The 15,735-nt window shown below is 39.3% G+C and overlaps 2 protein-coding genes and 1 long non-coding RNA gene across 8 annotated transcripts in view; 2 read left to right on the top strand and 1 right to left on the bottom strand.

Annotated features, from left to right (window-relative positions):
- Nucleotides 1–118: 118 nt before the first annotated feature.
- Nucleotides 119–4,499, top strand: dr1 (down-regulator of transcription 1). Its single transcript, XM_014990971.2, has 3 exons — nt 119–985; nt 1,111–1,274; nt 3,333–4,499. The coding sequence occupies exons 1-3, from the start codon at nt 766–768 to the stop codon at nt 3,477–3,479; spliced, it is 531 nt and encodes a 176-aa protein (XP_014846457.2). The 5' UTR covers nt 119–765; the 3' UTR covers nt 3,480–4,499.
- A 1,136-nt stretch (nt 4,500–5,635) lies between these two features.
- The window catches only part of gng12b (guanine nucleotide binding protein (G protein), gamma 12b), a 37,293-nt gene continuing 27,193 nt past the window's right edge, over nt 5,636–15,735 (top strand). Inside the window, exons 1-3 of one of the 6 annotated variants that reach the window (XM_088005122.1) lie at nt 5,636–5,814; nt 13,297–13,454; nt 14,331–14,396. The gene's annotated coding sequence lies outside the window, so the exon portion shown is untranslated. Of the gene's footprint in view, nt 5,815–13,296; nt 13,455–14,010; nt 14,182–14,330; nt 14,397–15,735 lie in introns of those variants that run through there. The other 5 variants (XM_088005119.1, XM_088005121.1, XM_014990975.2 and 2 more) reach the window with 5 other exon arrangements.
- LOC148160010 (uncharacterized) lies at nt 6,693–13,827 on the bottom strand. Its single transcript, XR_015762717.1, has 2 exons — nt 13,730–13,827; nt 6,693–8,188 (listed from the first exon to the last, which is right to left on the bottom strand). It is a non-coding gene; the product is annotated as an uncharacterized LOC148160010 (long non-coding RNA).

The following is a 15,735-nucleotide window of genomic DNA, read 5'->3' as shown; positions in this document are numbered from 1 at the left end:
TCATACATTAAAGTATAGTAAATAAAAGTAAATAAAAAATTATGTTATCTTCCATTTGCCCGGAAGGTGGCAGTATGCAACAGCTGTCCTACTTCAAAAAACCATGACAGGAAAGTTGTACTTCCGGTAATTTATTTGACGTTGTATCCGGACAAAATTAGGCTAATGTTACCCAGAATACACTATCCTAAATAAATATTTAGAACCTTTAATCCTATTTATATTGCTCGGTTATTTTGATGATGCAAAGTAACTTGCTGTGCTGTGAGGAATTTGTTCCTGCCGTCATTCTCGTAAGGGCTGCTTACAAAGCCGCCTCCGCTCGGAGCTCATTGTTAGCCTAGCTTTAGCCATGCTCTGTGCCGCTTTCATTTCTGTTCCGTGCTGGGACCACCGCTGCTAGCTAGCTTAGTAGCTGGCTAGTTAAGCTTTTTTTCCTTGTAGTGCTGTCTTTTCGTTATGTATGTCGGAGGGTGTCGCTTAATAGACCCTTATTTTATTTAATGCAAGTTAACAGAGCCGGTCCACTGTTTTAAAGCGCGCAAACCAGGCGGGGGTCGTGTGTTTGGGTAGCTAACTTAGAGGAAACGTCTCGCCTCATGACGTTTGTGTTCGTACTGACGTTCAGTCAACCTGGTCGGCTTCATTTGACTCACGAGGGAAATTAGTTGGGCAAGATCTAGCCTGCACTTTCAAGAAGAGTTTATTTTTTCTGAGGGTTTTTTTTATTACATATTTGGGAGGAAAACAAATATCTGGGCCACGATGGCTTCTTCCTCTGGCAACGACGACGACCTCACAATCCCCAGAGCGGCAATCAACAAGATGATCAAAGAGACTCTTCCTAACGTAAGAGTGGCCAACGACGCTCGCGAGCTGGTGGTGAACTGCTGCACGGAGTTCATCCACCTCATCTCCTCCGAAGCCAACGAAATATGCAACAAGTCAGACAAGAAGACCATCTCTCCAGAACATGTCATCAACGGTGAGAGCTCTCCTAGATTCACACATTAGGGATTAGAGTCTGTGAGGGGGCGTGGAGCTGTCTGTTCGGGGTTGAAACCACTGAAAGTAATCGCTGCACTTTCTCCTCTCGTTTTCGCACCGCAGCGCTAGAGAGCCTCGGTTTCGCATCGTATATAACGGAGGTGAAAGACGTCCTGCAGGAGTGCAAAACTGTGGCTCTGAAGAGGAGGAAGGCCAGCTCCCGACTGGAGAACCTGGGCATCCCCGAGGAGGAGCTGCTTAGGCAGCAGCAGGAGTTATTTGCAAAGGTAAAAAAAAAAAAAAAAAAGAAAAGCGCATCACACCTACTGGTGGTGTGGGTTATTTGCATAAGTTTGTGTTGTGGAAAGCAGGATGATGTCCTTTTTAACAATGAGCCAGGATGGAGAAGTCTACCTCAGTTTGCATCACAGTCAGGAAGTGATGTTATTCTTAGAGTATGTAGATTATGTTTTAATCCTGTGACAGCCTTTTTTTTATTATTATTTTGAAGATGCTCCCTCTTTCCCTTTTGTTTATCCCTCACACAGCCATGTTCTGATAAAAACACGCCCTCCAAAAGACAGGTATAAGTGGAGTCAGATTTACTCAGAAACATACTTATTCACACAGCAGGTGAATGCAGAACGAATCATACTTTTAAAAAAATTTGATCATTTGTATCATATTCAGCTTTTTCACAGCAGTCTGAACGGCCCAATTCTGATCTCTTCACCTTTCAAAAAAATCCTTTGTGCCACTTCCCTGTGTGGTATTAATTGGAATACATATCTGATGGTTTTCGTAGTCTGAGAGGTCACGTTGCTTTCAATCAGGTTTTTATGTCATTTACATGAGACACGCGCCATCATAATTCTGAACCGGAAGAAAATGCATGTCGTAAATCCGGAGGTAATCAGTGGCTCAAAATAATAGTTCTGAAATTACAAAAGAAGTCTCAGTGAAGCATCACATCTGAATCTCACCATTCTTATTTCTGACCACACACACAAACGGATTCCTCTACTGAAGCTGCAGTCAAGGTCATCGCTTTTAGCTGTGCTTTCTTTTCATCAGCTTCGTTCATGTTATAATTTTTGCTGAATAGCTTTAAAATTGATCCACAGATGGTGGCGTCCGATTTTGCTTCCATAAATGGAGCACTGCTGTGTGACGGCTACGTTTCTTTTTAACATGCAGCTCACTTTGATGTCATAAACAGTTCACACAGAGGTCTGATTTCGGTCATATTTAATTATTTGTATGAACAGCCATGCAAAAATTCATATTTGAGTTTAAAGCCCTGCTGTGTGAACGTAGCCTTCCTTTAGCAGCATACCTCCTCTGCTGCAGTGTCTTTCTAGTTTTCTTACTTGTTCTCCTACCACTTTTAGTTTTGGATGTTTTGTTTTGTCCTTAAAGGACTATAAGACCTTAAACAAAAAGTGTGATGCAAGTTATTTGAGATTAATAGTAATTTTGAATCCTAAAGAAAATGAAGGAATTACAAAGTTGTCTGCTTTTATGCAACAAAGCACACCTCTAATCTTCACTGAACATGTTTTGTTGCTGTTTCTGTTGACATGGCAAAATGGCAGAAGTTCCTAATTTTATGTGTTAAAACACACATTTCTCTCTTCATTAAAATGAACAGAAAAAAAAACTAATTTGATCTGCTGAACAAGGAAAATTCTGGATATGTTACAGTAAAAAGTAATGGAATGATCTGAGGACGTCGATTATTAAAATTTCACAAGGTAAATTTTCTTCCTCGATTCTTCGATAAACTGTTTTACTATCCAACGCGTTGTGTTCCGGCCGGATGGCTATTCTGTGTTTAGCAACGCTCTCATTTCAGCCAATGAGCTGTTGGCCAATGCTAGGCGCTAGTAGCAGCTATGGAGGAGACGATCGAGGAATGGAAAGAAGGGGGAAAAAAAGATCTGCATTGTCTTTTACAAGCATTTTCTCTTTCATATATTTCTTTTACTAGCTCATGTAGCTATTCAGTTACTGATAAGAATAGTCAACATTTTACTAAAATAATCGTCTACAACAGCCCTACTGTGTAATATCACTCAGAAATGGATCGGTCAGCATGTCATGACAGTCGTGAGAAATACAGCAGCAATCTTCAGTCGGAGGCATCTTTGGATTCGTTGTGAGACTGACTGCTACTAGTGATCCTTCCTGCTCACCCCTTCAACATCCACAATGACTTTTTGAAGAAGCTTGGATGATATGAGTTATGACAACATTTCACTTTGGGATAAATACATTTTTGAACTAAATTATGACATGGTTTTCCTGCCTTCAGATGATCTCTGTCTCCTTGTCGCCCCCTGCAGGCTCGGCAGCAGCAGGCAGAGCTGGCCCAGCAGGAGTGGCTGCAGATGCAGCAGGCTGCTCAGCAGGCGCAGATGGCCGCGGCGTCTGCCAGCGTGACACAGCAGGCCAGCTCGTCCCAGGACGAAGACGACGAGGACGACATGTGATCCCAGGTCGCTTTTTGACCTGTCCATGTTCTGTCCCAGGACGGCGTGGAGGACACACGGCTCCCAGAGCGGTCGTCGACGGAGATGCAGGACTTCTTTGAGCACTGGAAAACTCACATTGGGAACGAACAGGAACAGATGTAAGGGGGGATCTAAAGACAGACCCCTTCTCCAGACACCAGTACCTGAAAACCAATAGAAAGAACTGTTGATGTTTATGAAAATGACTTCAAACCCACCCTTCCCGGTTTTAGTTGCTTCTGTTTAAACAACCTTTAATTTTCTGTTGTGTAGGTTTGTGGATATGTTCTGAACACGCTGTATACACACAGCTGGAGGTCTCTCCGTGGTTAGTTTGGCGCCCTCTAGTGCTGCACCAGATGACTTGTGAGTCAGTGACATTCGGTGGTTTAGATAAACTACTTGTGAATGATTCCAGCATCTTCTTCCTCTTTATTAAATATTTGATGGTCATTTTTTTTCCCAAGAAGGAATTTTCTTCCCCCTGCCCCTTTGGTATATTTGTTCAACAGTGGATTGTTTGAGGGGTTGTGAATATAAAGTTCTTATGTTATGTAAAGAAATAAATGGAAGTTTTGTTTAATTTTTAGCTCCTTTTTTTCTTGAATATTTTTGTGTCATTTTTGTTCTTCATTGAACCACCACAGTATTGCTAATTAGCTACACCTTTGAGAGAGAATATTTTTGTCTCCTAGAACCAAAGATAGACAGTCTAAGAAGCCCAGAGTTTGTTTTTAAAGGTGTAGGCGCGACTGTGATTCCCTTTGCTGACTCCAGATCAGTGTAAACGATGTTGAGGAATATTAACGTCTAACTTTGTAAGATGCTTTCATATCCAGGCTGAATTTTGTTACTTCTCTTTGGGTGCAGTATCTAGCATTGTGACTTTGGTCAATTCTAACTGTACAGACAAGAAAACAATGTTGTGATACACATTCACTTGAGTTTATTACAAAGTTGTATTCTTTCAGCAATAAAGGCATCGTTTTTTTATACACACTGCTGTTCTCTTCCCGTTAATGACAGATGTGGCGAATCTGATTTGAGAACCAAAAAATGGGAGACAATGTTTTCCCCCCTGTCTTCCCCTAAGTAAAAAGACGAGCCTTTCATTTAAGCAGAAATAGGACATCAGGTTGTTAAAATGTGTGTTTTGTTCCCACTCTGAATGTACGGAAAAGGATTAGGGCCAATGAGAAAAAAACAACTATTTTCTTTTCATTGGCCCTAATCTGCTTCCATACATTCATAAAAAAATACTTATTTCTCAGAATACAGTTTTTTTTTTTGTTTCCCAGAAGTCTACATTATCATAGCAACATTCATAACATGAAGTGAAGCACAATTGTAATTTATGCATAGTAAAGACAATAAAGATTTATTTTAACAAAAATTTGAAACAGTATCTTGAAGATCAAGGAACAAAATATTCACCAGAGAGGCAGTCTAGAGGCCCATGGTAACTATGGTAATTATAGAAAGAAAGCTATAAAAAAATCCTGTTTACAGTCGTATATGATAATTAGAATATATGGTCCTATGAGGCTCATTTTTCCACATTAAAAAAATAAACTTTTTGGAAACATTTAAGAAAAATATTACATAGCTTTCGTTGAAGATGCATTTCTGTGTTAAAACTTTTCTTTGTATTGATCTGATAAGTATTCTAATCTTGAATGAATGAATGATTAATGTTAGCTGTTAGCTGGAAATCAGAATTACCAGAAATAAATGTTGGAAAACAGTCTGTGCAGAATCAGTCTATATACAGTAATATGTTTCATTAGTGATGAAGTTTATGAAATAAATAAAAAAATGGTACCAGAGTTTGTGTTACAATGAATGGAGGTAAACCCAGGTGAACCATGAAGATCCTGGGATAATCTGTAATCTATGTAATTAAATGTTACCTGTCATTATATTCCATAAGAACAATTAAGAGAAGATGCCCATAATCGTCCTTAAATTTCTAATAATGAAGACACTGTCTTCATGCCATTGATAAATGGCCTACTTCCACTTTATAAGGTTTTATGGATTGTAGATCCTGTTTAGTTCCTTCGCAATCGGACGGAGCTACCAGCAGGGGGCAGTGTTGTACGCTCCGGCAGCGTGCAGCCCAGCCCACAGCTCAGCAGAAGCGGCCAGCGGCTGAAGCCCGCCTGCGCCCACCGTCTGCCTGCTTCGCTCCGACACAACTGAATGTGTTTTAGTCACAGGGAAAGTTTTCAGGCGGACGGGAAGGAGACCACCTTGGAATATTTCATGGTTGGAGTTTAAAAATCCCTAAATTTCGCATCAAAACAGACCACAGGTGAGTATCAGCAGCACAAAGAATAATAATGTTTTTTCCCCTAACCCAGCGAAGGCAGACATTCTGTTAATAAGAGGCAGAACGGTGCCTGGGGAGTAAAAGGGTTTTTTTCTATGGATTAACAAGCGAACCATTGAAATATTACGTAGATGTGTTTGATGAGAAGTCAGTAGCTTTACAACTCTTTAGGGTGGACAACGGTATCAAACCTGAAGCATATTTACAAAAACTATGTAATAGTAATAGTTAGAGCCAAAGAGGCGTGTTTTGTGCTGTTGCTCCAAATACCAATAAGATATTTAAGGATAAATGTAGTACGGTGACTGTTGTTCAGTTTAGAGTATCCTGGTGCAAAGTCTCTGAAATATTGACCTGTTAAAGCCCATTCTTCCCCCTGATTGTTTTGCCTTCACTACTCAGAGAGACACTCACTTTGGACTCTATCAGTGGCTCGACAAAGTGCTCAAATGACAAGACAAATCTAGAAACTTCGGGAAACCTGACATCATAATAACTGTGGGGAAGACAGTCCTGTAATGAACCAATTTTTTTTTCTGTTTTTGCAACTGAAGCTGCTTTCTTTGTTTTTGCACCAGATTCACAAAGCAGATACCATTAAATGCATGCAGGCTCATCCAGGGTTGTAAAGTCCAGCAGATGGGGGGATTTTGCACCAATTTTTGTTCTTTCTCTCTTCTAAACAGATTCAGTGAATTGATTGAAGAAGATCAGACTGGAAAAAATCACATTAGAACGGCCTTTCTATATAAACAAGAGATGATAATGGAAGCATTCTTCTCCCTGAAACATTTGGAAATAAAAGTAACTGAGTAAAGTGAAACATTTAGAGGATGATAAAAGGGATAAGTGTTCCATGATTCAGTTCAAATCAGTTTAATTACATATCACAATTTCACAGTAAGTGCTACCTCCAAAGCCCCTAGTTTGACCCTTTGGTCTGACGTTTTTGGGATGCTTTTCTAGTTTTACTTTGGAAGGCTGCATGCAGAGCGTTCTTCAGGGGGAGGTCTTATGTTCCCATTTCTACTGTTTCATTCTCTGTGCTCTGCAGTTCTGTCTTTTCCTTTTTGAATCACAATGACATACACTGTCAACAATATGCAGTAAAAATGTAAATGTGAATCTTGTCCAGTCTCTTGCCATTGATCTCCCATAATTACAATTTACAACACTTGTCATCCACCAAAACTCCATCTATAGTTTACATCAGAACACACCTTCATAGCACACTGCCGTATTGAGAGTATGACTAATCAGTTTGACTGTCTTTTCCGTACAAAATGAAACAATGACTTTTGAAATTTACTTTTGCGAGATGAACTAAGGATTTTGCGAAAGAGACTGGCTTTTTGCAGGTAAACCTGTTGTATGAATTGCTTTGAGAAATGCACTTACTGTTTTGCAAGTGTTGAGTGTGATTTGAGAAATGCACCAAAGCGACTGAGAAAAACTGTAACAGTTATTACTTGATTTGTCCAAATGTAGTATAGTCCTTATTTTATTATGCTGCCATTTAGGTTTGGTGTCGTCTATCATTTATCGTGATACATTTCTCATCATGAGAACAATTTTTAATGTATCATCTTTACTCTAACTTCCAGTGAATGATGTTTAAAATCCTCCAAAAATAAAATCCTCCATGTTGATGGGGTTATTAGTTTTCTTACTTTCTCCACTCTTTGTTCAATGAGAGTATCAATAAATATCAAAACATTTGAAAATATGATTCAGTGCAGCTACTGTTGTGCAGTTTAGGGATACAAATCACAATCATGTAAGGTAAAGTTTCTTTGTATAGCACATTGCAGCAACAAGGCATTTCAAAGTGCTTTACATCGTAAAGTCATAGAAACACACAGTGAACTATTGAAACATTACATTTTGTCAAGTGCCATCGTTACACATCACAATGTTAATTCATGTTTTATTGATTATGGTTCAGAATCAATTCTAAAGAAGCTTGTTACAAATGGGAATATTTTCTACGAACACTATTTGTGTTTGTGGGTCCATGATACAGTCAGTCTTACAATTATCTGAAAAGGAAGAAAACAATGTTTTTATTGTCACTTTTATCGTTTTTACCCCAAAATATCGTGATAAAACTTCAAGTCCATATTGCCCAACCCCTATCAACACAAACATGGCCCAAGAATGTGTGGTCATCATGAGCAAACTTTGCAGCGCATAGGCCTGGTTGTTGACTGCCAGACTACACAGGTGTTGCTTTATCAGTTTATTTCCCAGCAGAATCTCCAGGATCATCCCACAGAGTGGAGGGCAGCCATTCCCACTGCATCGGGTCAGAGTGTAATCCTGTTTCCCCCCCCCCAACAAGCAGCTCTGATGTTTACTGCAAACAACAAAAGGGAGGGTTGTTTAGAGCGTGACACACTGAGACCGAGTTATGTGGGAGGGGCTGTTGGTCAGCAGGATTACGCAGTGGGTGTGTTTTCTGTAAACGAGCAGATATGTGTGTGTGTGACTCTCTTAAGTTTGGGTCTGATGTTTTTCACCAGGGATCTGTTTTCTGGCAGTCTGGTGCGACTTTGCTTGACTGGCCTGTTGGTGTTAAAGTGGATTCGTCCACGTTGCCTGGGTTACCACTGGTGCAGACCTTAGCATGGTTTAACTCACCCCCCCACCTCCAGCCCTCCTCCTTCTGTCTGTCCCTCGACTCAAATTCCTCGCTTGGCCTCTGGGGAGCTCCTCCGTGCGTCACTGCTCTGGTCACAAAGACCTTCAGAGAATGTTTCTAGTCAGCCTCTCCACCTCTGCAGGTCCAGAGTATTATCAAAAAACCCCAAAAAAAACAAAGAAGCTTCTCCCCTCCCCTTGCTTTGATGCACGTGTGAATCTCCTCAATAACGCATGTGGCAGGGATGAAGGTGTTGCAACCTCTCTGTGAAGAGAGTGTGTCATATGTGAGAAGGCTGGCGAGTGCAGAACGCATTAACTGCTTAGCAACCGGCGAGGGGAGCGTTCACAGTGGGCTCTGTTCGCCTCCCTTCACTGATCCTTTAATATTTCAACTGAAACTCTTTTGTGTGCCATGCATCTATGGTGCCACTTTTTTTTTTATTAGATTTCAGCCAAGTAAAACATATCAATTTTTAAAAAATCCCAAACTGATGTTTTTTCCAAGTGTAAGATCTTCTTAAATCAGTGGTGTCTAAAGTGCAGCTTAGGGACCATTTGTGGCCCACTGAATGATTTTCTGTGGCCTCCTGATTGCAATTTTAGATTGGAGCAAATCAACCTTAAAATAAAATAATATTATGTACAACTCAATTTTTTTTCTCATTTATTGCATTTATCTGAAATTGGTATTATAAGGAACCACAAGCATCCAACAACTTTTATTCAGGCTTGACCTACAAAACCTCTTAGCTTGAGGCTAAAATAAAAATATTCTGGCCCAAAAGGGAAAACAGTCACTTTCAACATTTTTTAGAGACTGTAGACATGTGTTATAATGACACAGTCACGCCAGACCTTTTTTATGTTTGGGATCTATATTGATTAAAAGATACATTTTTTTTTAAAATTCTTAACAAAATCCTATGTTTTTAGTTTATTGAAAAATAAAGTCCAAAAATGAAAAAAGTCACAACTTTTAGTTGTTTGTACATTTTTATTTGACAAAAATGAATGTTCATGTCCCCAGGAGATTGGACAATTCTAGCTCTCTTGTTTGGACACTACTGTCTTAAATAAAGGCCTTTTCAGCCTTGACGCAGTAATTCACAAGGTTTTTGGTGTGTTTCATCTTTTTCCGTTCCAGAATGTTTTTTCCTTGAAAATGAATTTTCCAGAAAGTTTTTTATTTTATTTTATGTTATTTGTTTGCTAATGCAACTGTCATTCGTGCAGCTTCACTGATCCGTGTTCAGCAAAATGCGCCCGCAGCAATAGAATCCAGAATGCGATTCAAAAAGCTGTGAAATCAGACAGATGCTGCCTTTGATCCCAGTTCTTTTCAGTGATTACAATTTAACAGCTATAAGGAAAGCCACTGAAAACTTTCTTTGTACTTGATATGCATTTTAAAGTGAACATATCATGCTTTGAAATCCTGCCTTCTTACATTTAAACTATTCAGTTGTGGTTTGTGTGAAGTGGAACTGCAATGCTTTGGTCTGAATTCTTCATATTTGTGGCCCCAAAGGACACAAATATGAAATATTTACCTCTGTTCTGCATCTGAGAGCAACTTATTTTGGTGCCATTTCTTTAAATTCCACTTCGGGTTGCAGAGCGTTCCACTCCACCATATCTGGCCATCTTTGTAGTTTGATAGTGCAGAAAGGTTGTATTCCCAAATTGATTAAAAAACGTCAAAAACTTAATACTTTTTAGATGTACAAGCCAGGAAAATGAATATAATATGATAATATGAACGAAGACATATTGTAAACAAGGCCTTCTTAGCTCACGCTAAAGCTAAGAATGTCACTGAATGCATTTGGATCATGTGCTCTCCCCATGACAAAACCGGCAAAAACAAAGCGAACTTTTTTATGTAATAATACTATTGAAAATATGGAGTATGGTTACGTCCTCAGAGAACTAATAGGTAGCGCACAGTGCTAACCTAAGCAGAAGGGACTACTCCTAGCAAAACAATAGTCAAGATGTCATGTCAGCACATTTATGTCTAAAATAAAGTTTGTTGTCATTTTAGCAGCGTTATTAGCAGTTTACCGCTCTGCTGTGTCTGTCGTTTCCATAGTCAGGAGGAGCTGACGCCTCAGTCAAAGTCTTTTGGCAAATCCCTCTTGCTACTGGTGGAGGTCGCTGAAGCGTTCATCTTTGAAGTGCTTCAAAGAAACAAAGTGGACTGTCCCCACTGAAAATAACATTTATCCAGGCACTTCAAAGAGATTCTGATTCTGGAGAACTTAGTAATGAACTAATACATCCAACAGCTGAGGATTTTTACTTATCCACTTGTAGCTTCCACATCCTTGAAGTTGGACTACAAACCTACTGTGAAAAATAACATGAGTGGATTCGGGAAATTGGCTAGCTGAATGCTATTGACTTTGTTTAGTGACATTATAGTTCAAAAAGCGTAAAAGAGAATAGAGAAAACTGAACAGATGGAAAAATGTGTCCCAAACAGAATTTAAACATTTACAAGGCAACGGAAGAGACTAAATTCAACTTGTCCGCACTTCTAGAGAGTTCTACACAACAAATGTATTTAAAGACTAAAAAATGTTTGAATGACATGTCTCCTAAAAAGGAAACATCAACAAAAAACAACAGACTTGGATTATCAGCAATACAACTATAATCAGTGATAGAATGTGATCTAACTGTAGCAGACTTTAAAACAAATGTCAGTGACTCACGCAGTCACACGTCTCGGGGCGATTCGCTTTGGAAACACAGCAGAAGAGACGAGGACGAGCCACAACTTATGATTACGATTTTTTTTTGTACAGTATTTATATTCCAAAACAAGTTTGAAATCACTTTAAATTCAAAGGTGATTGTCACATTCACAGCCTCTCAATAGCCAAACCCTGCATGGCGTGTCCTGAAGGAGCTCTGAGCACACATGCAGAAGTAGCAGCTGGATGCCTTATTTCTCTCATACTTAAGATTTTTTTTTTTTTTTTTTTTTTGATGATGATTAACATGTCCTTTCACTCTTATATGAGTGCTGCCATGGTGTCATAGAAGGACCATAGATGAAAGTAGGTTTCTTAATGTTTACTTGGTTAACAGTCTCCCACACACTGCCTTTTTCTCATGCCTTACAGGCACCGTTGTTGAGAAATGTGAATATGTAATTCAGTAAAGCTTGAACTGCAAACGCTTAAAGCCCAACAAGAACAGAAATGACAGCTTATTGGCCTGATGAGGCTCCGCCCATCAGTTCACCTTACTTCTGCTTTCAGTTTAAAAAAATATATCATGACAAATAATTTACATTCGCAATGAATGTGGGACAAATTGGGTATTACCTTTTAGGTACCATTGATATTATTGCTATGTTTAATTTTTAGTATGAGACGCTAATAGTTTTAGGTTTTCTTCCCAGCAGCTAGTTTGTGACAGACACCGTTTGACTCATGGTCTGTCTGTGCTCAGTGGCATTGTGGGAGTTGTCACATACAGTAGCATCTGCAGGATATTTATAGCCGTGTACATCTGTAGAACATCTTTGGTAAAGCTGTTACTGTAAATTGAATTATCTTCACATGTCCTTTCTTTAACATATTCCATGGCTCATAGATCTTCCATTTAGCTGCTCTGTGGGTTGTTATTAAGCTAGGTGTGTTTTGTCAGCTTCAAAAAAAAAAAAAAATTTAATGTTATTGCATGCAGAGGCGCAGTAATAGTATATTTTAACGGCTTGTGTTTAAAACAGTTTAGTGCTTGGTTCAGAGTCACAAAGGCTACGGCGGCAGATGTGTCCCAAATGCAATTAATTTTTTTTTGCTCCATCCTATTTTTTCAAGAAAGCCTGAACGGCCCAATTTAAATTTTAACCTCTCCACACGCCTAGCAAGAAAATCAGCTCTGGACCACTTTCATATGTTGTACTAAACTGTTTTCAAAGTATCTGCAATCTGAATGTTGCATTTAATCCGACTTTTACGTCATTAATATGAGACATGCATCACAATTCTGCACCAGCAGAAGCCAGATGCAGTAAATCTGGTCATAACCAACGGCTGAAATAATTGTTATAATTACACATTGCAACCCCACTACTCTTGGTTCCAGCTGCGCATCCAAATAGACTTCTCTACAGACGTTGCATTTAATGCTCCGCAGAAGATTATTAGTTGTGTTTTTTTTTTTTATTAGCTTCCTTCAACTTAATATTGGGACGATGCTGTGGGCCCCTATTAGCTTTTAAATAATTCCTTAGACGGCGGCATCTATTTTTACCTCTGTAACCATAGCGCTGCTGTATGACATCAACGTTCCTCTTCTGCTTATTCAGGCTGCTTTGGAGTCTTAAACCATTGCTGCTTTAATTGTAACTATGTCAACTACTATAACCATCAGACTTGTAGCACCTGCTTTATTCCCACATAATGTGACGTCCAGTTCATCCAGATCTCAGCATGCTGCAGCACTTCTGCTGCTATTGATGAACCTATTACTGAACCTATTATACTCTCCTTTTCATCCCAGAGTTTGTATTACTTGTTTATCTGTTTCTCTCCTTGATGAAGGACTGGAGTTGTTTCTTTTCACTGTGCCCCCATGCTTGCTCAGGACGAATAATTGCAGCCATGATTCAAAATACTTCCTTTGACAGACTTCTTTCTTCCAGTTGTCATTCTAAGGTGAATTTGAAAACACTGTGACAGCGACTGAACTGGAATCTAACTATGTGAATATGAATTGAATGTGTCTTGTAAAGGGTGTTGATATGCAAAAAATATTTTTGTTGTATGTACAGAAACTGAAATGGTGTTATCTGGATTTCCCCAGAGAGTGTTAGCTGGAGATAAATGGTGGCTGTGTGGCGTTAAATGTGCTGCACGTGGCCGTAAACGCTCAACTCTCACAGCCCCTTCTGTTGTTACTGAGGTAAATATTAAACCAGAGGAGGAAAGGAGCTGCCGCTTAGCAAGGACAAGAGGCAGCAGGTAATACAGCTAAACCATTGACACCGTACTAAACCTTATTAAACTTTCTATGTGTTCTTTGTGATTATATAGAATGCATATGGCATGTGAATGGCAACTTAAAGTTTTAAATATACATGGAGTAACATTCTGCTGCTGTACATGTTATAAACATTTTGGTTTATAACAATAAACCAAAAAAAAAAAAGAAAACACAAAATATATTAATTCTGTGTTAAGTGACTTTGATTAAATTCATTACAAATTACATTTTGCAATTGTACCTTGATTCTTACCTGCGGGAAGCTTTGTAAACGTTGCTCGAGTCAGATAATGTGACGTAGTTGAGAAAGATCCTGATCCTGTGATAAACTCTCAGACTGGTCCGTTTCTTAGGGTTGTTTCTTTAAAGCTAATCTTATGCAGAGGAAGAAAAGATAATGGGTCATTAGAAAGTTTTCTTTAATTTATTTACTCGTTTTATTTCATATTAAAGGTTTATATATAGGAATATATGTTAGAAGTTTCCTTTTTTAATTGTGTTAAATTTTAGGGTTAGGGTTAGACCTTTCAGTTCATGTTAGCTGACTCTAGCTGCCTCCACTCAGCACACAGACGGTTGTCTGACCACAGGACTGACTGGTCCTCTAACTGGTTTTGCTGGAATGGAGAAATAGAAGCAAGTGGAGCACAGAGCAGATTTCTTCCCACCCACTGCAGTTTTCCGTGGTTGACAGATGGCGATGAAGTAAATAGTGTCACCTCATGTACTAACGGTCTTGTTTACCCTCTGCTGGACTGTTTGCTTCTGCTCTCTGCTTCTCTTGTCTCACAATTTACCTAGCAGGATGAGGTTGTCAACCTTTTCTTTGTTTTGTTTTGTTGTTTTTTTTCCAGATGTTTGCTGACCAAACGCTCAGGAACACTTTTGGTACATGCTCCATCCAAACTGCTTCCTTAAAGGTAAGTAAGTGTCTTTTCCTGCAGGCTCTGGGGAAGCCAGGCATCCTGGGCATTTTGTAAATTTGTGAGGCTGCTCCGGTTGCAAACACACTTTATCTATAATTAAGCAGGCCCAGTCCCCACCAGTATTTCATATACCAGGTCAGACTTTGAAGACCGTCTGTAATCTGCTGCCCTCTTGAGAGCGCAGCGAAGTTTACAGTCCTATTTTAAAAGTCTCAGGCTGCAGAATCAGCTGGAACAAATCTGAAGCCATGCCAATGACATCAGTGTGCCATGAAATTTCGGTAGGCACCTAAAGGCATGAAGTATTTGGGAATCCAACTTAGCCAAAATTTGGAGGATATATTGCTAATTCTGTACTTCGGTATAAAATACAATTTACTGTCTGAGTCAAAATGCAATGCTCTTCTCTCTACCTGCTCTCAAAGCCTGAAAGGTTGTACGCTTTCACTAAAGTTTAGTAACACTTCGGCTACATTCATAGAGATGTTCAAGGTGCAGTTTTCAACAAGAGAATACAAGTTATTATTTACTAGAGTTGCAGAATCTTTTGGGAGTTTGGAGTCTGCTGATGTGGTTGGTTGGTTGGTGTTTCTGATCAGGGCACTTCACTTTGGAGGTTCTGGGGTAGCCGGGAACTCCGGGGCAGATCCCAACTTTGTATGCATCCCTTCAGATCCTGGAGTTCTTTGAGATCTCCAGGAATGAGCTGGAGTTTGAAACTGGGGGAGTGGGATGTCCAGATTTCCCTCTTGGACGTATTACCTTGGCAACCCAATCTCTGATAAGCAAAAGGTAATGGATGAAATAAGAATAACCTAAATGTAAATTGTCAGCCATCTTTAATTCTCTAATTCTACGGTGTGTCTCACAACATAAGATGTGCTGCTGAACTGAAACACCAGATTTTGTTGTGAGTTAAAGATGTCAACGTCAAAAAAATGACATGATCACCGCTAGTTAGCATTGATTAACTTTAATAGCCATACCAAGTCGTCAGCTGAGTGACCACTGAAATTGTCAAATCAAAATAGTCTCAGGGCAAAAAATACAGAAATGAACTAAGCATTACTATTTCTGAACCATTCGACATAAAAAATAGTCAACTTTATTGTAGCAAAGGGAAGTGTTACTCATTGTAACATATTTTCCACATCTTCCTGTCCTGTACTCATTCCCAGGTCTTTTTACCTCAGCAGCTGAACACTTGTGAATTTGCCACTAGTTGGCAGTTTGGTTAATTTCTAAAAACAGGAAGTTATGCTTTGTTCTTGTGTTAGCTTCAAGTGATATGAGACAGGGTTTTCTGAGCTAATATAAGGCTAAGAATTCACAC

The sequence above is a fragment of the Poecilia mexicana genome, unplaced genomic scaffold, assembly GCF_051168715.1.
Source record: "Poecilia mexicana isolate PSO_F unplaced genomic scaffold, ASM5116871v1 scaffold_4, whole genome shotgun sequence".
Lineage (NCBI taxonomy): Eukaryota > Metazoa > Chordata > Actinopteri > Cyprinodontiformes > Poeciliidae > Poecilia > Poecilia mexicana.
Note: the sequence above shows the minus strand (reverse complement) of the source record. Positions and strands in the feature narration are given on the sequence as shown.